General features: G+C 43.9%; 1 protein-coding gene across 1 annotated transcript in view; it reads right to left on the reverse strand.

Annotated features, from left to right (window-relative positions):
• The window catches only part of EVPL (envoplakin), a 142236-nt gene that overhangs the window by 96999 nt on the left and 20906 nt on the right, over positions 1-24331 (reverse strand). The window contains exons 2-3 of the mRNA XM_069200203.1: positions 3709-3811; positions 2818-2972 (exon numbers count right to left, since the gene is read on the reverse strand). Of these exons, the coding sequence (XP_069056304.1) occupies positions 2818-2972; positions 3709-3811 (258 nt within the window). The remainder of the gene's footprint in view (positions 1-2817; positions 2973-3708; positions 3812-24331) is intronic.

A 24331-nucleotide genomic window follows, 5' to 3' on the forward strand; every position in this document is an offset into this window, starting at 1 on the left:
TTTCCCTGTGGGAAAGCTTATGCTCAATACATTAGGCATTGTTTAGGGTGACTGGCCAACGATAGAGGATATAGGCCTGATTGGTTTACTGGGAAAAGTTATGTTATATGCCATAGGTCTGATCTGATTATTATGAACATTTATGACAAAGCAATATGCCTAATCTATTTACTATGAAAATCATATGATAAAACCATTACATTCAGAGTGGATTGGCGCTGCACTTTGTTAAAACCTGTAGGCACTTAAAGCATTGTATGGATTTTCACATATTATTATAATAATAGGCAAGGGGTCTGGTGTTTGTTACCTCCCTAGCAAAACCTTGGGAGAAAAAGATTTACACTGTGAGAGTCCTTGTTAGGCCCTCTTCAGAGAGGTTGTATATCGTTTTGCCATTTCTAATTTGGTACATAAATCTAATTTTATGACTTGTTTTCCAGATGTGGTTACTACATATTTGGCCTTTATTTGGTCTACCTCCAGCACACTTTTAGACAATTAGAAGATGGTAGCACCCTTCAAACCACATCACACATGCTTACTCATGACAGGTTTACTCATGCCAGGGGAGGTTGCATTAACCATCCCCAATAGCAAAACGTGACAAAAGTTCAAGCAGTTTGCAAATTCTACGCTGTACAAAAAACCCATAGCATGCATTAACACTAACATTAATAGAGGAGATCTCTGTGGCAGGCGAAGGCGGGTCATTGAAACTTCCATGGCACGAGAGAGCATGTGTGAAGTAAGGGGTCCGCAGAGTGCTCTTTCTAAAGCTTTCTTGCAACCTTCTACCACATTTAGGCCCTCATTCTGACCTTGGCGGGCGGCGGAGGCCGCCCGCCAAAGTCCCGCCGTCAGGTTACCGTTCCGCGGTCGAAAGACCGCGGCGGTAATTCTGACTTTCCCGCTGGGCTGGCGGGCGGTCGCCTTCAGGCCGCCCGCCAGCCCAGCGGGAAAGAGGCTTCCACGATGAAGCCGGCTCGGAATCGAGCCGGCGGAGCAGCAGACAGTGAAATACATTTAGGGGCCCTCTTACGGGGGCCCCTGCAATGCCCATGCCAGTGGCATGGGCACTGCAGGGGCCCCCAGGGGCCCCGCGACCCCCCCTACCGCCATCCGGATCCCGGCGGTCGGACCGCCGGGATCTGGATGGCGGTAGGGGGGGTCGGAATCCCCTCGGCGGCGCAGCAAGCTGCGCCGCCTTGGAGGATTCAATGGGGCGGCGGTACACTGGCGGGAGACCGCCAGTGTTGCCGGTCCGACCGCGGCTTTACCGCCGCGGTCGGAATGCCCATTGGAGCATCGCCGGCCTGTCGGCGGTGCTCCCGCGGTCCTCCGCCCTGGCGGTCTTTGACCGCCAGGGTCAGAATGACCGCCTTAGTGTACAATAAGTCAGGACAATTCTCTGTGGGATATACTGCAAGAGAACAGATCTATGGATCTATGGGCCTCCAACTTAATGGACAAACAGGCCTTTTCTTGGAAGGCTTTTAGGGTCACTAGAAATTTCTGTTCTTAATGATTTCTAAGAACTCTTAAGGGTTCTCCGTTTAGTGTTTTGCCTCAGTTTTGGGGGGGGAGGAGGGGGGGGGCACACTTCAGTTTCATATTTTGTATAGTTTCCCAGATTTGGTACCAGCTTTTCTGTGTAGCTGGCAGAAGAATAAATATCATCAACATAAGGGAAGCAAGCTAGCATTCAATCTCCAAACAACCACCCTGAGCCTGAGATGTTCTCCATGTCCATAGCATACCGATCAAGGAGATGGGATTCATTCTCAACTAGCCCCTGGTTTGTGTTGTTCGTTGCATGGTTTGGTCTGCGAGTACATTTTCTTCATTGTATTACAGATCTTCTCTTCTGTACACCTTAGGAGATGTATACACACACACACACACACTATTGTTTTTTAATGTTAGCACAATCATGTGGCTGCTTCATAGTGGTCCATAATCTGGAGAAGATTGAGGAATGAATGAGAAGAACAAAAGCAGACACAAAGACCCCCTACTGTGTCAAGTACTTATAACTGGCAAAGGAGGTGGGGCCTCTGGTGTTTGTTTTACTCTGCAATTTCCTCATCAAGCTGAAGAGGCAAAGGAAGGGCGATCCTGAGGGCTCCTTCCTGGGATTTCAGGGACCTTCCCTCAAGTGACGTATATGTAAATGGGAGTCATTCTGTGTTCAAAGGTTCGAGGCACGTTTTTGTTTTTATTTCCTAGTGCAAAAAAATGCCTACCTCTTTTGAACCCTTTCAGATACTTCGAAATATATTAGAATCAATTTAGCCATGTTATTGTATACTGATGTGTGGAGGCCTTCTGCCAGTGCTGCTGGGATGTGCCACTGTCACAAAATCTGGTTCAATGTGTTCACTGCTTGTTGGGGAGTCAACCACTCACATGGTATAGTGTTTGAACTAGAGATTCTTCCAATTTTCAAGCTCTGTAGGTATTATCGTATTTAATGTTGTCTTTTCCTCCTGCTCAGTTCTTTGAGACATAGCTTTTCAGAAGCTTTACATAATCCCTTTGGCCTACTGAGCTTCCATTAATTTGAATACTAACTGCAGATGGCTGTGTGCCATGCAAAACGTCAACAATGAAATGTTAGGTTTGTGTTTTCCCAATATGTGTTCCATCTATGTTCTGTCACCAAAGATCAATGACTGCAGCCCTTGAGCATCCCAGTTACTTACTGAAAGCAATGGTACTTGCACGGAGTTTTGAGTATACAAAAAAACCAATAATTTATCTGAACAAGAAGCTACCGCCTTTGCCCCTAGAAAGAGGTCACTTTGCTTGACTCACTCATTTTCAATTTCTGGCCCTTGAGGGTGCTTCAATCTCTTCGCCCTGTCGACATCAAGGAAGAGGTCCTTCAGCAAGATCTCTGATTCCTTCAGGCATCGTGCATTTTCTTGCTGGTGCTGGAAGGATTTCTTCTGCTTGGAATTCTCAACATCCTACCGGAAAAGATATGAAGAACATGTGTATGCAAGCCAGAAAGCACAGACCAGTCCTTAGATGACCAGTGCAAGACACTTCTAACTCCTGGTCAGAGTCACCTGGACAGGTGATTACTGGCCTAATTCTGATCTGGAAATATTCACTTCCAAAAAGAATGGACACATGCGAAAGACATCTTTCTGCAAAATATTTCCAAGATTACAGGATTTAAGGTTCGGTTTACCAGTAGGGAGAATAAAATCAACAACAAATACAAATGATTCATCCTAAGCAGGATATGCACTAAATGTATGACACAGTTGTGTAAGGTTGGTGCGGGGACCTTAAAGTTTCAAATACTCCTCGGAATCAGCCTCTCCCTTTTGAATGTTGGAGTTGAGGTGCACATAATTCATCTTGGAAAACATTATTTCAGGTGAAACCCCACTCTGTGTTTGCTCGGAGTAAGTAGCTATCTGTGTGTTCAGGGCAAATATGTTGTTTTCTCTTCAGGTAAACTCTGGAGTATGCGAGTCTGGATAATATATTTAAGGTGTACTTGGAGAGGGGACTGGTTATCGGACTTGCATAGCTTTTCTTTTTGCCAAATGTTCCATCATTCATCATTCTCAGGAGGCTGAGAAAGAGAAGGGTGGTCTGTATTTCTAAATACCATCCCAGATTACCTGGATCCTTCTTGCACGTTGTTGAGCCACAACCTACCTAGGCTGGTTGTCTCCTTTCTAGGATTACCTTTTTCAATTTATTCTGGGTTTCCAGGATATTTCTCTCCACCTCGTCTGCATTCTTCTGCATGCGCGCAATTAAGAGGGCCAGTTCATTGGATGTCGCGGACCTAGTTAAGGAAAGAGGAAATGTCATTGAATATTGAATCTCTTGAAAGAGCAGTCAGGTGCATCATGGAGGATCCGCACTTTGAAGTCTCCTCCCGGTGCTGCTACCTATCTCCTCGCTCCTGTGAACTATTGCCACACAGATGGCCCACATGTGAAACAAATGTCAACAACATCCTAGTGAAGACTGGCCTGACGCGAAGGAAAATTCTGCAATACCTCTGAGAGTTTTGGGTCCCAGTATGAAGTGTAGGACAGATTCCCAGGGCACTTTGCTTGGTCAAGACAGGTATACTTAGAGATTGGGTTACATCAAGATTTATATTCAGATGCAATTTCAAAAAACAATTCGGAATGCACTAAAAGAAAAACAGGTTTGAAGCATTCAACATGCTGGTCATATGGACATTCCAGAGTGTCCACTGAGTGCATTAAAAGGTACAACTCTGATGTTTGTCCCAACAGTAAGATATTTCAGAAGACCATCTTCTTACATATTTAGATATGCACCTCTCATGAAAGTTCGCCAGTTGTTTGCATGACAAAACATATCTTGTCCAAAGAGCCAGAATATCCTGAAGTCCTCGCGTTTGATACTAAGTACCTGCTTCAAGTGGAAGATGGGCTGCACTACCCGCTTATCATTGGTGGAATAGATTAGGTCCTTGAAGTGCAATCTGAACAGCAACGAGATACAGAACATCTATTTTATCCTAATCCACCTTTTGTTCCAAACAACTGTCATGGAAACATACAAGGCAACTATATGTGGTTCAATAGCACAAGTTCAAACTCAGACATACAGGAATGGCTTCATTTTACTCTGGAGTATCACCCTATTTGCTTCACTCATTTCTAACCTATACCGGTTTACCTGCTGACTTCACCTGAGCATGAGAGCACAACTGAGATGCAAGTTTGGACCTCTAGTGGAATGCTGGTGTATTGCATGGTTGAAACTGTAATGAGATCTAAGTATAATGAGATTCAAGGGGGGAAGTGGTATTTGGTGCAAATGTAATGAGATGATAGACTGGAGACGTAAAGAGATGCACATGCAATATCAAAGGTGTAATGACATGTAGTCAGAATGAGATGCAAGATCAATGATAATTAAACCTAAACATGTACCTAATTAAATTGAAAGAGTTTAACACTACTTCAAGATAGGTGAAAATGTAATGAAATGTAATCAGCTCAATACGCAGTGTTTTAAAATGTTATGTTGTGTGTATTTGTAAAGCGCACTATCACCTGCGAGGGTATTCTGGTGCTGAGCAGGTGTGTTTCTAGCCCTGCCTAGGGTAGGATCATTAATTAAAAAGCCAGGTTTTCAGCTTCTTACAGAATTTAAGAAGAGAGGTGGAGGCTCTGATGTGCAGTGGGAGATTGTTCCATACTTCAGGAGTGATGTAAGACAAAGAACATCCTCCTGACCTGGTTGTGTGTGTGTGATGTGTGCGAGTAGGAGTCTGACAGAGCAAAGGTGTCTGGGTGGTTGGTGGAAGGAGATGTGACTGTTCTGGTAGGTAAGGTCTAAGCTGTGCAGTGCTTTGAATGTGTGAGCGAGGAGTTTGAATTAGTGTTTTTGTGTGTCATGACCCAGTTAGCTTCCTAAGCATAAGTATAATACATACGAGCATGCAATCCCTGTATAAAAGCATGTCTCTAATTTCCTTGTTAAGGGAAACTTGTGGTGTTTCTAGTCACCTGTAAAAATGAAATGGCTTTACTACTCAAGTGTAATGACCTATTACGGTTGAGTTTTAATGTAATATTGCCTCCTGACAAAGCCAGTAGCCAAAGTGCTCAGCAAAAAGGAGACCTTTATCACAAGGAAAAATAGAATCCCTCTGCATTCTCTACACATTCTGAGCATTAGTGCAGTAAACGGATTCTAATATGTTTTGTAACAAATTACTAACTTCTTTTTGATGTGCTTAATTTAAAATTAGATTCCCCTTTATTCTTTGGGTAGGCAACCATACTGACTCTTTCATATGTTTGAGCAGGACTCCAAGGGTTTAAGGCCCACATTTATACTTTTTTTGCACCACATTTGTGTCACTTTTGGACGCAAATGCTGTGAAAACTTACAAAATACAATTATATTTTGTAAGTCTGTAGCGCTTTTGTGTCAAACAATGACGCAAATGTGGTGCAAAAAAAAGAATAAATATGGGTCTAAGTGGTTTGTTTGGAGGGTGATGGTGTCACCATATATTATAAGAAATAAAATACCCTCTGCCACACATTTTAAGGATATTGCACCTCAGAATTATGTCACCTTATAAAGGAACTCCATTACTGTATGTGGTGACTAAACTCCTTATTGCCTTGCAATATCATTATAATATACAAAAGGAGGTACTTTATCCCATATAAATAGAGATGTCTATGTAATGAGATATTTAAGAAAATACAAGATTGAGAGTGTAATGAGAAGCAAGTGTAAGGAGTTGCATGTGTGATAAGAAGCAGGGAAGAAGAGGTAGTAAGTTGTGAGATGAGAGTGTAATGTAAAGACTGATTAGAGATGTAATAATATACATTTGTAAAAAGATGTGAGGTTTACGGTGTAATTATCTGCAGGTGTAATTATCTGCAGGTGTAACTGGTGAAAGTATAGTGAGTTTCAACTGCAATGGCATTCGTTTGCAATGGTTGTGTAATGAGATAACTGTAATGAAATGCTCTTGTAAAGTTGTAATACGATTTGAGTTTAAAGTTGCAATGAGATGATGATTTAATGAGATTCAAACTCAATGGCGAAATGAAGGGCAAAACATATAGAAAAGGGTATAATATAATGCAAATGTAATCTAATGAGCTGTGAGTGCAAGGGGATGTATGCATAACGAAATGCAAAGCTAAAATGTAATAAGATACGTACGTAGAAATTTGTGTTTGTATAAGATGTGAGTTTGCGGGTGTAGTGAGATACGAGTATCATGAGATATGAGGCAATAAATATAATGAGATTTGAGCAATGAGTGCAAATACAATGAGATGCGCTGTTGAAAGAGTAATGAGATATTTTCAAAAATGCTACTTTAAAGGTGTAATAAGTTGGAAATACAATGAGAACAAAGGTGGAACATATGTTAAGCTGCAAAATAAATGAGTAAGATGCAATGAGATACATGGCTGATGGCGTAATGAAATGTGGCTATAAGAGGATGTAAGGTTAAAGATTCAATAAGCTGCAAGTGTAAAGAAACGAAAGGATGAACATGGACAGAGGTGCGAGAAATGAGACGTAACTCTGCAGGTAGCAGAGAATATCACCACAGACCAAGATACCAGAACCTGTCAAAAGCAAGGCAAGGGAGAAGTGAAGACTGCAAGGCTTCGTCTTCTACACTCTTCCACACATAAATACAATGGGACGCAGGCACCCTTCATGTAGGGAAAATGAAGGCATCCAGAAACAAGCATTTGCAAAGGTAATATTTGTAGCTTTTGTAACGTGCAAAGCTATTTTAAAGTGTCACCATGGCACACCTTTCAAATGTACATGTCACACAAAACATTTAGGAGCATATTTACAAGCCACTTGTGCCACCTTAGCGCCACCACAGTGTCATTTGTTTTACACTAAGGCAGCGCTAAGGTGGTCTTTCCCCAGCGCCAGATTTACAAAGTGGCGCAATGCATGCATTGCATCATTTTTCAACCCCTTGCGCCACATTATGCCTGCGGCAGGCATATGGTATGCAAGGGGGATGTTCCAACTCAGGGAGGCCGAATAAATGGCGCAGTGAAATTTACAAGATTTCATTGCGCCATTCTTTCCATCATTTGTAACGCCTGCTTAAGGCAGACATTAAAATGATGCGCCCATTAAAATCAATGGGCCTCCCTGTGTTTTGCTGCATTAACATCAAAATTATTGACGCTAGTGCAGCAAAGCGTCACAACAGAGTCAAAAATTCTGACGCTTTTGTGGTAACGACTGCAATGGTGCACCTTATTGTAAATACAGCACAACCATGGTGTTGTTAGGTGGGGCGAGGGCGACGCAACAAAAGTGGCGCATCTGGACCAGTGCATCACTTTCTTGTAAATATGCCCCTCAGGGCACTGACTACAGCCTGGCAGCCTTTCCTAGGAACAAGACAGGCAAAATACACTCAGCAGCGGTGCATGCTTCTCTCACTTAATGTAACAGATGCTTGCGATAATATGCCTATCTGGAAAGTTTATGAGGGAAGTGTGCACCTGTGCTACTCCTGAAGTGTCCGCCAAAATCATGCCTCAACCGGGAGAAATAAGGGTGGGTGACGGTTCAGCAAGTGCACCATTACTGCCGCAACTATTCACCCTTTTTATTGGGAGGATCCCACTGTTGCCCCTTAGCACAGCTTTGGTGTGAAGACTTTGGAAATAGGGAACTGGTTTCAATCTGGGTGTCAGCTCAACATACTGTGATTCTGGGCAAATCGCTTAATCTCCTCGCGCCTAAAAACAAATACAAATGTGTCTGTGTCCTTCTCCTTGGTAACTGCTCCTTTGCGGTGCACCCATTTCAGGAGCTCTGCTATATCCCCCCTCAGAGTTAACCCTGCCAGAGGCGCAGTACCTGGGTGACAGCCTTTGGGGTAGGGGTAGGGTGAGTGCGGGGCAGCGGAACGCTGCTACTGGTTAGTATTGCCAATGTTGCTGTATTTTTGGTACTTCAGTTGGATTCTCTTGGGATGCTCTCCACTGACCAACACTGGGTCCATCTGGCCACCTTCAGCGCATGCGTTTTCAGAGCCCTAGCAAACGCTACACTTTCATAAGCAACAGTGCATTTTACAGCATAATTATTGCAATCTGGTGATTTCAAGTGGTGTTTCGCGACAACTAGCTACAATTGTTTATATGTAGCATCAGTCATGTATCAGGGAGATGTGGAGTGGGTAGTTAGGTAGGGGCCTTGCTCAAAACAGCAGAAGCTTTAAATTCCAGCACAAGTGGAGGTAAAAGGGGAATGGTGCAGTTCAGCCAACCCCTCTTGCCTCTTTTGTTTTATATCTATATGCAGCCTCTGGGAGAGATTATTAGGAGTTTTGGCTTCCATGTAGTATCATATGTCAATAAAACTAAACTCCTGCTATCCTTTAAATAGAAATCTGATGCTCTGGGTAATGTGCTAAGAAACTACTTGGTGGCAGGCAGTTCACTGCTGGATGGCCAATAATGAAAAGGGACGTAACAGAATGTCTTTTTTGTTGGTGGAGAACCATCAAGTTGCCCCCTAATGGTCTACTCTTTCTCAGGAGGGGCTCACCATATTTTTCTCTGCTCTCTAAGTTAAAATAATTAGCATCTGGATCGATGACAGCCTGTCCTTTGATCACTAGATCTGTAAACTATGGTTTTCAAACCTTCTCACTCCATATATGCTCAGAAATTATTTTCCCTTTCTTCCTTCTACATTCCACGCCTGGTGGTGTGTGCATTGGTCCTCTCTCCTTTGAACTACTAACATACAATCTACCTGGAGCTTCCGGCTTCTTGCATTTCTAAACTTCAGAGTCCAAGCTGAGATCCATTTTAATGTACCCTGCCTGATACATAAAGGCAGTCCTTAATTTGAGCCAGTGGTTATAGGGTTGTCAGTGAGGGGCACTGCCATTCATTTTTGGGGACCAGCACTTATTTTTCTACAACACACTACAGAGAGGAAAAGACACACAAAGTGGAGAAGGAAAGATGGGAAACTTCACAAAAGGAGAAAACAGGAACCTGCATAAATTAGATAAAGGTGCAGGGAGTGGCTGGTAGTGGATTAAAGTAGCCTTAAGTGAATTGAAGACTACAGAGCTTGGTATTTGGTGTGGTGACATTTAAAAGCACCCGCTGCGGTCTTATGAGCAGAGCTTTTGGCATTGGCACACATTCTTTTCCATACTAAGCACTGCATAAAGCAAAGCATTAGGACCACAAACTACTCTCCAAGTTACTTTTCTCATATTTGCACCAAAAAAACTTCCGTCTGGCTCAGCCATGCTACAGAAGGTCACCTGATCCAGGAAGGAAAAACACATAGGCAGTTCTTTGGGCTTCCAAGTCCTAAACTTTGGAATGCCCTCCACTTGACGTGCATCAGACTGCCAACTTTCACGTCTTTTCGTATAAATGCGGCTCCTGGTCTCTTGCCTTGTCCTCTTAACCTTTTTTTATCCCTACATGGCTCTAGTGTCATGATGCCAATGGGTGATCAAGCATTTTATAAACAATTACATTTACAAATAAATGCTTAGGTCACAACAAATTCGTAAAACAGGAACAGTGTGAAAATTGACTTGCTGTCCCACTAGTGCACAACGAATATGACTCCTAAAGTTCCATCCATTACAACGAAACTAAAAAAAATCGGCAAAATCAAAAGGTCTATGTTTAATGTGCTAATGTATGCAGCATAAGCGCATTAAGGCCAGTAGGAGAGAACAGAAAGGGCTACGGCTGTAAAATAGCCCTTGTGCAGTTTAATGCAACCTCTCCAGCGAATCAGAAAAATATACCCAAATAGCCAGACGCATCAGGTGAGAGACGATTATTCCATGGCTGAGTCAAGATGTGACTGACGCAGCAACGAGCCAATGGCTTAAAGTGGCTGATCAATGAAAGCTAATAGTTTTAAATTTGCTCATCCAAAGCCCACTCTATTTATATTGTACGTTTTAAGTAATTTATCAACGGTGTTGTCAAAACACACACCTAAAAACAGCTTGTGACAAAACTCTGTCACATTCTTGGGGAAATGCCACAGAGCACAGACAGTGCATAGAAACGCTGGGCATTGCCAAGAAACCAGCCTGGTAAGACAACGCACACAATGAATATTTAATTCATTTCTGCATGTATTGATGCATTTACTTTGGCAAAACATGTTGGCCTTCTCATGCCGATTAACTATTTTGTATTGTGTTTTATTGCTGTGGCAGAGTAATCACATCTTACGTGAAAGCCAAGAGGCTGGGCTGAATCTTAAAATGTGTTTTAACCTCCTGGACTGAGGAAAGAACTTTTCTTTCTTTCCTTTTTTGTTTTGTCCAGCAGGACTAATAAACCAGTATATTTGCTGTCAACCAACAATCAAAGGCCAGCGAGTATTGACACAACAACCAATTCTGTGCTGTGCCTTGCTCTGAAAGCTGCTAGGAGAGAATGAAGCAAGTTATTAGATTCCACGAATGGTTGCAAACGGGTGAAAACTAGCTTTTCCACGACTTCTGCCAGGTATGGTAGCAGGGAGTTCAGGCAGAGGTTGTTAGGATCATTCTTCAATGACCTGTGCACTGATTGGGTCACCCTGATAACAAGAGCCAGTCTCTTGTCTAGAGCAGAGGGTTTACTTATTCCGGTACAATATCGTTGTATTTATTAATGAGCACTCACATCCCTCAGACATGGACAGCGGTAGATGGTTTAAATTGTATATGAGCAATCATATGTGAAGATTTACTCCACACACAAAGTTTTCCTATGCCACAAAGAAAAATCTGCAACCCTTTTCATGGTACAAAACCATGGTAAGGGGAGGATAGCTCACCATGTCACACTGCTAGGAAATAGAATGATACTAGATGTTACCTCTCGTGATTTCACTTTTGTCACATGCATTCTGAAACGGCATGGAGGACTGGTACCCAGGATCAAAACTATCATGTGTCAAGAATTGATCTTAGAATCAGAGGGCGTGTATGGAGACACTGTGAGTCCTGTAGACATTAATTTTCATTTAATAAGAAAATAACTGTGAGACCTTAAGTCTTGTCTTCAATGGGTGAATGGGCTCACAGATCTAATATGTTCGACATACAGCTTTTTGAAAGAATTGTCATCAAGTTCTCTGTGAAAACGATGAAATTAGATGACAGCACATGCTGCAGGACAGATCCGCATATGACCTCAATACTGTGCCTCTATAGTGTTTTTTTGGACAGTCAGTATAAACAAAGTACTAGTTTGCTTGAGCATTATTTGTCTTTATTCAACTCTATATAGAATTCTGTATATTATAATATAGCCATCTTTTAGGCTTTATTTGGTTGTGTATTATGTGTCTAAGATTTGTTTTGCTGCTAACAGCCATCTGGTGGCAAAAGTTGTTTATATGGATATAATTCACTGTATAAGCTTGGGGACAACTGTGTTTTATTGTACACTCAGTTGTGTAAAAGATACTGTTGAGGGTGACAGTTTGCGCTCTAAAAATCAAATTACCAATATGTAATAATAATTGTAACATTAGTACCGCGATGTGACATCAAGCTGTGCACATTTTGAAAATGCCAGCATAAGAGGGTCAATGTGCAAAATAAGCTGTTTTCACATTTTGAAAATTTGGTAGCCATTGCATGTGATGAAGGCAGGTCACCTCCAAAGCATTGCTGCAAGCAGAATATGAAGCTTTTTTAGGGCTATCATTTTCTTGGACAAAGAATGTTTTGGGGGAAATTCAACTGCAAAGGAATATGCCTCAACAAGTCTGGATAGGTAAAATAATTGTTAACTATTTAGCATGGGTCCTAGGAAGCTCTCCCAGGAAGCTTCTCCCCCCACGGTAGAATCAGTATCTGTTCAGTCAGGTCCCCTCGTTGGGAACAATGTCTGGTTCAACAGTGTCCACCCTTTTAACACAACTCCCGAATGCAGTTGAATTTCCTGGTCACAGGTGCGACAGTGGCTGGACTGCTGCCTGACCAGCAGCCAGGTTAGGAGGGTCCCACCCAACAGTAGGCCCACTGCCTGTTTGGACAGGCCGATGTCTTCTTCTTGGAGGCAACCAGGTGTTCGCCGTGTCGGATTATAATCGCTTCCTTTTCATTAAAGGGCAGACTCAGGGCGTTCTCTGGGCTTCGGTGCAAAGAGCCTTAAGCACTCGGTGATTCACAGTGTGGACACGCAGGTGGAGGAAGACGTCATGGGTACAATATCATCAACTACCAAGGGGTTTACAACACAGCAAAAATTCACTCGCCACAAAGCACAACGGAAATGTTTTAAAATAATGATATTAGTGTCCCCAAGTTTCCCCTCATTCTCACCCCTCTTTCTCACCCCTCTAACCTCCCATGTTACCACTGAGTGATATCCTCTTCACTGACATCCGTGTGAATAGTACCGCGGATACAGTGATGTCCTGCAGTGACTCCCCCCACCCTCCAAGCTGACATCCCTTCCCCCCACGTCTGCCCCATATTTTGCTGTCATGAAAGGCTGTTTGGACCATGTCAGTGGGCACAGGAGGATGCAGAGCCCTGCCTACAGTGCCCTGATCAATATTTTGCCTATTTCTGCGCTGAGAACATCTTCCCTCCACGGTCTCTTAGTACCACCCATCAGGGCACGACTTCATCTTTTGCAAAGTCCTGTATGAGGAATGGTGGAGCACTGGAGCCAATTTAAAACAAGCATTTGCAATGCAACGGGTCTCGCGTTTGCTCATGTTAGAGCTGATTGCGTTGTAAACTCCTAACCCGACTTTTCACCTATCGGCAAAAGTGCATTTATGTACGTAAGCCGAAAAAGTGCATTTAACTATGTAAAGCGCTCGACTTCTACCAAGCCAAATCGGGCTAGTAAATTAGAGAAAAAGTAGTCCACGAGCGGGACAGAAAACAGCGAGCCTTGCATGTTTTCTGTACTTAGTCGATGCGCTCAAGGAGGGTTAGGCACCGGAAAAGGCATGACGTATGCATGCCTTCGACTAATGAAAGCAAGCAGATGTTAATAGGCAAGTCCACTAACCAATTAAAAACACTGACGTGACGTCGACAGGGCTCCGAGCCCTTTTCTAAACCCTAAAGCATCTTGCTGCGATACGCATGCGCGAGCGCATGAAACGCAGACTCGACCCTAAAAATGGTTAAAAGCAAAAATTCTCTTTGGTCTCAAAAAGCATGCACTGCTGTAGTAGTCCCTGGCATTGAAGGTGCTGCATGGGGTGCAGATGTGCCTCTAGTGAAAGAGCAGAATGTTGTCACTCAAAGTGAAGATAGCCAATGGTTGGAGTGGATTGACCCACAGACCCATGCAGTATACGTAGTGGGCAGAACAAAAATATGAATGGCACAATAATAGACCGATGAATGAAAAGGGCTGACTGAAAGCCCCTATAAGTAAGTGCATTATACATATATTTTAGGAAAATCAAAATGTCTTGGCTAGTGCCAGACCTAAAACATACCAACAGAACAAAACTAGCTGCAGAGCTAATATAAGCTGTCAGCATACCACAAACTATTAAAAAAAAAAAAAGTGCATTTATCTTACTCATCGTCATCCATAACACTGCTATGCACAGTGTCCAATAACATGATAACTGCACCTCCGTGGTCATAACACATGACAGGGAAACATTTTCCACACTTAAACCGAGGATAACACACTTCCAATCACAAACCCACATGGTGAAACATGCTAATTGTATGGATACGCGCTTCAGCACTCCACATGGGGTAGTTAAGCGCTATACAAATGCTACAATACACTACTCTACATGTATGTGCTTTTATATTGTGTCTTTCCTAGTCTTTTTGACTTTGTTATATAAACCATATTTTGCTTCTATTTGGATAATGAATTAGGTTGCAGGGATGTGCTGTGCTCATTATTTTGTAAATATTTGAACATTTTTGATTTACTGTACATGACAAACTGTGACACTACAGTTCACTTCCAATAATAATGCAAATGAGAAAGGCGAACTTTCTGTGGCTTCTAGTCTGTGTGGGTCTTTACAATGAGAATGTGTTTTTCCAGAACTCCAACCTTTACTTTTATTGAAAAGGGGAAAAATAAAATATTTCCCACTTTCCAAAACAGCAAAGCAAAATCTGTGCTCGTTAAAAGTATTGGCCCATGTTACGTGTTATGTTTTGTTGTGCTGTGTTATGTATGCCTAGGTCTGCAGCAGTGGCAAAAGGATGAGGCCTCCCCGCAGAATGTGGTTAGTATTAAGGAACATATTGGATCAGTTGAGGAGAGGCCCAACCCATAGCCAGGGCCACCGGAATTATGCAGCAAGGTAGGGCCAAATTATGCAGCAGGGTTTACAAAATCAAGCAGCAAGACTATACATATTATGCAGCATAATGTGGCACTTTATGTGATGGTATCAGTTCATTATTTTGATTTTTTTCTAGACATTAATACTCTCTGGCTAAAGGTTTCGAACTATTGGTACTAGTTTAACACCCAAATACAAAAAGACGCAACTGAAAGGTGAACAGTCACCCTTTGTAAAGTGCTGCCACTGCACAGCAACATGCATCACCGTATTTTTAGTAACTTTTGATCGGTGCGAGCTGGAAACAAATTTTGTTGAAATCTGCAAATTATGCAGCAGGTGATGGATTAAGTGGCAAGCCCATAATTATGGTAAAAACGCAGTGGCCACAGAATAGCAGTGGCCCTGCTCACCGTACACCAACCACTATGAGAAGGTAGGTAAGCAAGCCACAAAGGTGGTTACTGCAAGAACTCTTATTGTTGCCTTTCCATTTATCTTCTTTGGTACTTGAAATGAAGACACAGGACACAAATCTTGATAAAGGCAGAGCTCTACTGACAAGAATAAGGAATACCTATTGGAGGTAGACTGTTGTGGTGTGGTACTGGGTGCAGTTTGTTATATGTAGCTTTGAAATCAGCAGTGTCCTGTAGTTGTAAGTATGGTTCATCAGTCAAAGCTCATAATGGTTTTTCATTAACTCTTCAGCTGCAGGGGGGCGCACAGATTAAGGTATTTATGTGAAAGGCCTCGTTCGCAGTAAGGTTTGAAACAAAGTTAATTTCAAGTGCCCAACATTAGCTGCACGTATGACATATTATTTTTCACTGCGACAGCGAGAGTCGCACATCCCTGATGCGCTGGGCTGAAATTAGGCCCTCTGAGAGGTAGGGGGCTTGCGCCGCGGCCTGGTCTGCAAGGACCAGTCTAGTTCTGCCAAAAAACTGTTTCACAGTTGAAAGAGGGGGCATCTCTGCCGATATGCGAGAGGCCATTATTAGGGTGAGTGCCTTCTCTGGAGTGAGAATGCTGCACAGTGCAATCCTAGTTCGCAGTACGACACAGCTGCCCCTCTGCCCTCCCCGCGAATGAGGAAGTGCTGGCATTTCCGGGGCACGAGCCTGACACATGACTGAATCTACCCCACATCCCGGCCGGGCCCCAGCCGTTCCGTTCGGCCTGGGCTCCTTGGTACCAAGGTCCCTGGCGCTTGCCCCTTGCCCGGCTGGTTTTGTGTGCTCTGTTGCGGGTTCCACCGGGTCCGCGCCACCTCCACTGACAGCTCCTCCGCCCTGGGATGGGGAGGGGCGCTCGCGCCGCATACCTGCGCAGGGCCCGGCATTCCAGCCGCCTCTCGGGGCGGGGAGGGGGTGAATCATCCGCTCGCGCCCACGCCTCGGAGCAGGGGTTCCCCCCAGGGCGGGGCGCCGGGGCCTTGCGAGACTAACAACCATACCTGGCGTCAGGGAGCTGAGATCATTGTTCTCTGCTTGAAGCAATCACAACAATCCGCCTGGAACGCATGGCAGTCAACGGGAGGCAGGGTGGACTTGGGAACCAAAAACAACCGTGTCAAAATGTTTAAAACAGCACCGCTCCCTTCCTCTACTCGTGCAATCTCTCTCTCTCTTTCCACCCAACCACTCTCTTCTTTTCCACTCGCGTTCTTCTCCCTGCCCCCTTCTCCCTCTCTAATTACTTCCTGTCACCCTTTTTCTTCTCTACCCCTCTCTCTCCCGCGAAGTCGCCCTGCGCCCGCTGCAATTAACCCCAGGGTGCTGGGAAAGTGACAGAGGCAGCCCTGAATTTTCAAAACTGACCTCCAAGGCCTCCAGCTCATATAAAAAATGCCCAGTGTAATAAATGGCCTCTCCAGAGGAGCACACGAATACACTGAGTATCCACGGCTGAGCTGTGAACTCTGCGCCCCAGCCACATCGCTGCTGACCCGTCTCTTACACCAGGACATGCCATGGCAGTCTTCCCGGGCCCATGCGTGATGAGCTGCTCCAGCCAGGATTTTTCTTTGAATTCGGAGACTTCTAGTCATGATTTCATAAGGAACCAGCAACTCTACAAGTTCCAGGAATAGAAGAAAAAATACTGAACTGGAGCAGCTTGTCAGGCATGAATCTGGGAAAGTTGGCAGGGCTTCGTGACATCTAAATATAACACGGCACACCTCAGAGGACTTCAAGGAACACACCCATGGCCGCCAGGAGGCCTTCAGCAAACACGCATTTCCAGAACACAAGTTTCAGTCCGGGGCTTGTAGATTCGTTCCAACCACTATAAATCTGAGCTTGAAAATCTCGGCGTGAACAGTGCAAGTGGCTAAAAAGCCAGGAGTGGCTGAAGTAGTGAGAATAGTGACATTTGGCAATTCGATGGAGGTGCCTCGGCGGTGGATACCCCAACCGGTGCCTATTCGAATAGCTTTCCATCTGCAAAAAGCCACCTCTGTGTTTGGCATGTGTAAGGCAGCTCCTTCAACAGGGAGCAACAGCACAGACCCATTAACGTTCCCAGCTTCCCGCCAGTCCACCCCAGCCCCTTAGTGAAGAACTAGGCCTTGTTAGTAAGGCAAATCACTACCGTATCTGGTAGGCAGATACATGAAAAGACAGTAGGGCTGCAGAAAAGTCAGATATAACGTAAGCAGTACAGGCCAGTGGCTCCCCATGAGGCCCGGCGTGGGTCCCTTACTGGAGTGCCAGGGGAGTGAGCCCTCATACCAATAGATGAGGTGAGCTCATGGGGATCAAGAGGGATGGAAAGGGGTTGTTGTTGGAGTCCGTGTGATATGACGTCAACAGTTGTGGGTTGGACGGCGGGGATGGCTCCTGCGTTAGCTGGTGTGGAGGGTACCCGAAGGTGACGGCATGTATATTGGTATATACTGGGAATGTGAGTGTTCAATCTTACACCAAGCAGCTCTCTGTTTTCTGTAGGTTCCATGTTTTAGAAATATAATTTTCACGATTTTATTGTTTAAACAGAATGACACATGGGCACCTACTGATGGTTGAGCACAACATTTTGACCCAATGTCAACAGACGCGTTCAGTGCTACATCACAGGGAACCTCTTCTGGGTTAATGGTTCAAACTCAAGTGTCTGTCAAAGGGTTTCCCCTTTCGCCCAGGACCTAAATACTCAATGGTATTAGGCCAGAAAGGATGTCCGTGTTACTAAATATGTATTCATTTTATTATAGTCCATATGACAGCAATTTACTTGATCTTGGACAACCACAAGCCCCCAGAGGAGCATCCAGTGACTTCCATTTGAGTGCAGGGGTGATTGTAGCCACTATTGGATGTTTAGCAAGTGCCCTCGTAACTAGTTTGCTATGGGCTTCTACTTTCTTCCAAAAGGTCTGGCCTTTCTCACCAGTGGACCAAAACTGAAACATATCACGCGCTGACTGCATCCTCTTCAACTTCCAGACGAGGCACCTGGACAGATCTCTGTCTTGTAGTAGTAAAGATTTTATGGGTTCTTTCTTTTATCAGAAGGCAGGTCTAAGAAATATTTCAGCTACCCCATTTTTTGCCAGGAATGATCTGAGATTTCTTCTTTAAATTGTAGTTCTCATTTTTTCAAGTATATGTAGTGTCGTGACACCAACCCTGGTGTAAAATCTGGCTATAAGAGGAGGGAGATTCTGTTGTTAGTTATGTTATGCTATGTCTATTTGTAGAGTGCACTAATCACCTGTGAGGGTATACATGTGGATGAAGAGCTGTGTGGGTCAGTATCTCCTCAGAGTAATGCAAAGAGCCAGGTTTTCATCTTCTTGCGGAACTCAAGAAGTGAGGATGAGGTTCTGATGTGTTGTGGGAGACTGTTACATGTTTTTGGTGCAATGTATGAGTGAACAGCCTCCTCTTCAGCTCTTGGGAATGCGAGGGATGCGTGTGAGTGAGGCTGAGCCTAGGTGTCTGTTAGGCTGGTGAAAGTGAATATTGTTGTTGAGATATAGTGGACCAGTGTTGTGTAAGACTTTGTATGTATGCATGAAGAGTCTAAATTGGCTGTGTTTGTGAATGGGGAGCCAGTGGAGCTCTCTGAGGTGGAGTGAGATGTGGGGTCGGTGAGGGAGGTCGAGTATGAGCCTGTGGTGGCATTCTGGATGGTTTGGGATCTGTCTAGGAGCTGCTTGGAGATTCAGTGTAGTGTGCATTGCGCAGTTGAGCCTGCTAAAGATGAGTGGTTGTGTGATGGTTCGTCTGGTGTTCTGGGACAGCCACTTGAAGATTTTTCATAGCATACATAGGATGTGGAAGCAGGCTGCACCCACTGCGTTGACTTGTGCTGTCATGTTGAGCTTGACGTCCAGTATGATCGAAAGATTTCTGGTGTGGTCAGTTGGTGTTAGTCCTAGCTCCGTCGGCCACTAGGTGGCATCCCATGGAAAGGTCTTGTTTCTAAAGACCAGTACTTCCGTCTTGTTGGAGTTGACCTTCAAGCAGTTGGTACTTATCCATTCTGCTACCATGGCCATGCAGTTAGTGAAGCTGGTTCTGGTGGTGGTTGTCTTGTTCATCAGGGAGAAGATGAGTTGTATGTCATCAGCATAGATGATGTTGATGCCCTAGGATCGGATGATGTTAGCGAGCAGTGTTATGTAGACAGTCTGAGGTATTGAAGGGTATCACCTGTGTCTTGGTAAAAGGTTGCACCTGTGTTTTATGTCACTGTTTCCAGGAGTTTTTTGTACAGGCTGGTATGCAAGGATGAATGGGTGAAGTGATAATTCATACTATATTGGTTTTCTAAGGATTTACATTGATATAGTTTGACTCATCAAGCTCTTTTATGGAACGATGGACACTATGCGAGCAGTCAACCATCAAGGTCCCTGCCTATTTTCAGTGTGCTGAGAAATATCCCACAGCTCACTGTGCGGAATGCTTCTAAGAAGCCCACGAGGACAAGTCAGCCTTTGCTTTGTCTACATTCCTTGCAAGGTGTTAGTTTCTGTGCTGCATCCTGGATAGAAGCTTTATACCTGTTCCCCCAGAAATGTGTTTCCAATAGCAGCTTTTGATTGCTTTAACCTAAAAAGATAGACCAGCATTACAGCAACAGTGGTTGAGGTCAGTGATGTTTTTTATTGGGCAAAGACAGGTGACCTGGCCTACCACAGCCTGTTGAAAACTCTTGTTGTTTAATGGAGGAACTAATGATGAAGATAGAAAAGGCACAAATTTGGACATCTCCTTTAACCCCAAAGAATGGGATGGTGGCTTTGGTGAGGAGATGGATCTTTGAATGTCCTCATAGGAGAGAGAAATTAATACAGAACATAAAGTTGTGCTTGTTGTAAGTGGGAGAAAGGACGTTTCTTTTGTTTTTTGGCATGAAAGTGGGGAGTCCTCATTTTACTGTGTTTGCAAAGAACTCAATGCATTCCAAACATTTCTTGTCATAGTGAGGAATCAGCACAAGTTGAAATTGGCGTGAGGTGTGTCCCAAAACCTCAAATAGCTTCTTAGGGCGGGTGCCTCGCTCAGCAATTTGTGCCTTGAGAAATGTAGGTTCAGCAGGGCAGATCTTTTTATATTCCTTTCTCATTGGCTGCAAGGTGCATAGTGGGTCTAGAACAGGCTTTGTTCAACCATTTTGGTATGACAGTTGAAGGTGAGGACACAGACACTGTTTTCCATTCACCATGTGCAGTATATATATCATTGTAATAAAATAGATTGTGTCCTGATTGAAGCCTTTAAAACTTCTAACTCCACTTTTCTGGCTTTGTGGTCGGCCAGTGGTCAATGCAGCTTCAATTGCAAATGTAAATGTACTCAGAGAACGATGTACTGGGACGAGTGAACCAGAATCTAGTCTTGTCAATGGAGGTTAATATAGCTATACTTCCCTGTATGCACTTACATTCTGAAATTTTGTCCCTCAATATTTTGCCCTCAATATTCTTGTATGTCGATGTTCTTCATGTCGATATTCAGTAGTACAATTGGTTAAAGGCTTGAGGTATTGAATTAGGCTGGTATATGTTGCTTGGTGGTTTCGTCTTTCTCACACGAAGGTGATAAGCGTGAATATTGAAAGTGATGCACCGCCAATAAGGTGCATATAAAACCCTTGGGAAGATTTCATCTGCTGAGAAAACTGATTTGAAATATGGTTGATGCACTGTTATGCAAATGACTCTTTCCATCTTTAGAGTGATAATATAGCCTTATAGCCCCCCCCCATAGCGGGGAATACCAGCCACTAAAGTTCCTGCTCCACCATTAGATGCCCGACCCGAAGGCGAGGGCCTTTAATAAAAGAGCGGGAACTTTAATGCCGATATAACCCAGCTACGGAGGGCTATAAGGCTATTAAAACATTCTGCCACCAGAGGGCATAGTGATCTAATAAATAAAACAAAATCATCACAGAGCCCAAGGGGATCTCCTTGAACTCTGTGAGGCCTTTGTTCGCAGCAACACCTGTGAAAGACAACATTGGAATGTTGGAGCTCAGGGTTTCTACCAGCCATTAGAAGTCCAGAGCACTCCATTGTTTTCAACGGAGCTCCCAAAATTCCAATGTTCTCATTTGCATTAATTACTATAGATTTGGACCCAATGTTTAAAAGACTGCCACATAAAGACTATACCTAGATGCAGATAAAAGTGCAATGGATGGCACTTTTTTTTTACATCTGATAGGTTCCAGCTTCTGTTCACCAAGGAGTTGCCTAGAGGTAAAAAGGATTCCTTGAAGCCGAGAAGCTTCACTGAGCCAGAGGTCACAAGAGTGCCTGGTAGTTCTGTAGGGTGGGTTTTAAGCAGTTATGAGAAAGGCATCAAAGAGTTAAAGTTCTTGTAATTGGTTGTGGAATTTCGACTGGAATTTGATATGTATGGATTGTGATGCTTTATTCCATGTATTCTGTTACAGAAGGGATTGGAGTTAATCAGTTGACTGTAAAGGATGGGCATATGTGGGAAGGAGGGTTGTTGACTTAACGTTATCCCACAGGAGTAAAACTGGGCACACACAAGGTGGTTTACTGGGGTTTTCCGAGTCAGAGGAAAATTTAGGGAGATGATGTTACCCACTTTCACTATGGTAACATCATTATAGTGTTCTGTAAGAAAACGTAGACTCTTAATGCGCTAGACCTTAGTTTCCTTGGTAATTCTGTTTAAGTGTATTTTAGTGGTTGGTGCTTATTAAGTCTAGCTTAGGCATCTGTCATCTCTGCCAAGTCAGCTCCATTTCTCAGAAAATGGCTTTGTATGGGTTTCTAGAAAGACTTTTGATTTTTAAGAGTATTGTGTTCAAGTACTGAACTTGGAAACTTTTAGTGTTTCATCCAAGCGCAAGAATTTTTTAGGATAAAAGGTCTGTGTTCAAAAATATGACTGTCTTACTCATATCGAGGTGTCTGTATTTATTTGTATCCCTGTAGCGATATTGACAGTTAGTGATCACGCAGGAATCAGTCGTCAGGTATATAAGTGGTATTTATTTGATATACATATTGGAATTTATTTTTTTGTGGTTATGGTTTTCTCCTCTTTGTTTCTTCTGGATTTGGTTTGGTGACGTTATACAGGGTCTTTCTTCTCACTCTTCTCCTTGTTTCCCTTCGTCTCATAGGTTTCCCGGGAAGTGCATGCAAAGAGAAATAGAGAGATAACGGTAAGTGATTTCTGATTCACTCGTTTTGTATCTTCCCCTTTTCTATCTCCTCCTGACTTTCCTTCTTCTGCTTTGTTCTTTTCTTTCCTGGTGTATTTTCCTTTCCTTTCCTATGTTTCTGGGACTGCGGTGTTCTCCTCTTTACTTCCCCTTTCTGCCAATGATTCTGCTTCAGACTTTTCCTGTCTTACCTTCCTCTAATCTCTTTTCTACTTCTCTGATCTGTCTCCCAAGGGTGGGCTTTCCCCTGTTTTTCTATTGCGACCTTGTCACTTCTCTTCTTTAACAATAGATTATTTCTTATATGATGCCTGATCCTTCCTTTTGTATACTTTAAGTGCTCTTTTTTGTTGTGTGCGGTGCCTTGGTGCTATTATATACAATTTAGTGCTCTTTCGTGCCCCACCCCACCTTTCCCAGTGCAACTATCGTGGCCCCCATCAATCCTTCCGTCCTCCCGACGCTCAGGGCAGTTTTTGCCCACACACCTGGAACAGCCACGCTTCTACAGAAGCGTGGCGGGATCTAGCGCTCAGTCTTCCCGGGCTACTGCGGTGCTGGGGCCTCCGTCTGCCACTGTGCTGATCACTTCCCGTCGGTTGGGAAGGAACTGCTCTCCGGTCCTCAAAATGCACTCGTCTCGCTGGGTCTCCTCGTCCTCCATCCGCTCGCCGTCCTCTCCTCCTCTTGCGCTGTCTTCCTCTCTTCTTTCTGTTCCTGACGCCGACCCTTTTGACCTCCTGTCTTCCTGCGTTGGTGTCGAATCCTGCCACTCATTGGTAGGGACGCCGGGATGTTCCGGAGCAGCCCCAGTAGCGTCAGCACAAGTCCTGCTCATGTACGGGTGGGCGACAGCCAGCCCGTCACAATCCCTTTGTAGGGAGGATGGTGACTATCACTTTGTTTCTGTACCATCTCGCCCTTGGTTTCTGACCTACAGTAAATGGTTTGGAAGATATTGTTCCTTGTCTGCCTTGTAGTGGCTCACCACATTGATGAGGTTTACTGGTCAGCTAGGCTTACTGACCCCATCAAGCCCTGGCTCGATTGTTCTGGAGGTGTCAGCCTCGTGGAATGGTTGTGTTTTCTGACGCTTATGCTAGAGTGGTTGAGACAGTGCTGTGCGTTATTGGTGCTAGTATGTTTAGGTGTGCAGAGGTTTTAATGGGGAAGGAGATGTTGCCTCCTGGAACTGTAGCCTGGTGGGCTGCATTGGAAGTGATTGGGACTGTGTCAGGCATCTGGCTACTATTTTCACGAGTTCTAGATGGATCATGGACATTCATGAGCAGATCTTTTTTCACTTTTTATGTTTTTTATTCCAAAGTTTTGGGTGAGTAAAATGTTATCGAGAATTGCATTTGGACAATTTCTATAGTGCTGAACAGTTGCAATATAAACCGATTAAATTGGGCCCAGGTGCAGGGCCTGAACAAGGAGTCGGATGTGCATCTCCCTGGTTAAGACAGGCTGCTTTTTTTTTTGAAAGGCGTAAAGTCGTTGGCATTATTATCCATCACCAAATTACTTTTTTTCAGCCTGTTTTTTGTTTAAATCTTAATCTGTTGGGGTCCAGTTATATAAGTACATTTGGCAGGAGGGTGACTTTGGAGTTGGGTCTGGACAGAATTAGGTAACAAGAGGCTTTTTGGCATGTGACTGACTGGGTTTACTTCACCTCTCTCAAGTCCATGTTAACTACATCGGCAAGCCATAGTCTTCAAGAGCTGAAAGTGAAAAAGCATCACTGGGCATGGTTTAGTCCTAAACAGAAAGACACGGGTTGGACTTTCAGATGCACCACAATGGTGTATGACAGACTCTCAACTGTCCTAACGGTTTTTCAGAGGCA

This window comes from Pleurodeles waltl, chromosome 7, assembly GCF_031143425.1.
Source record: "Pleurodeles waltl isolate 20211129_DDA chromosome 7, aPleWal1.hap1.20221129, whole genome shotgun sequence".
Classification (NCBI taxonomy): domain Eukaryota; kingdom Metazoa; phylum Chordata; class Amphibia; order Caudata; family Salamandridae; genus Pleurodeles; species Pleurodeles waltl.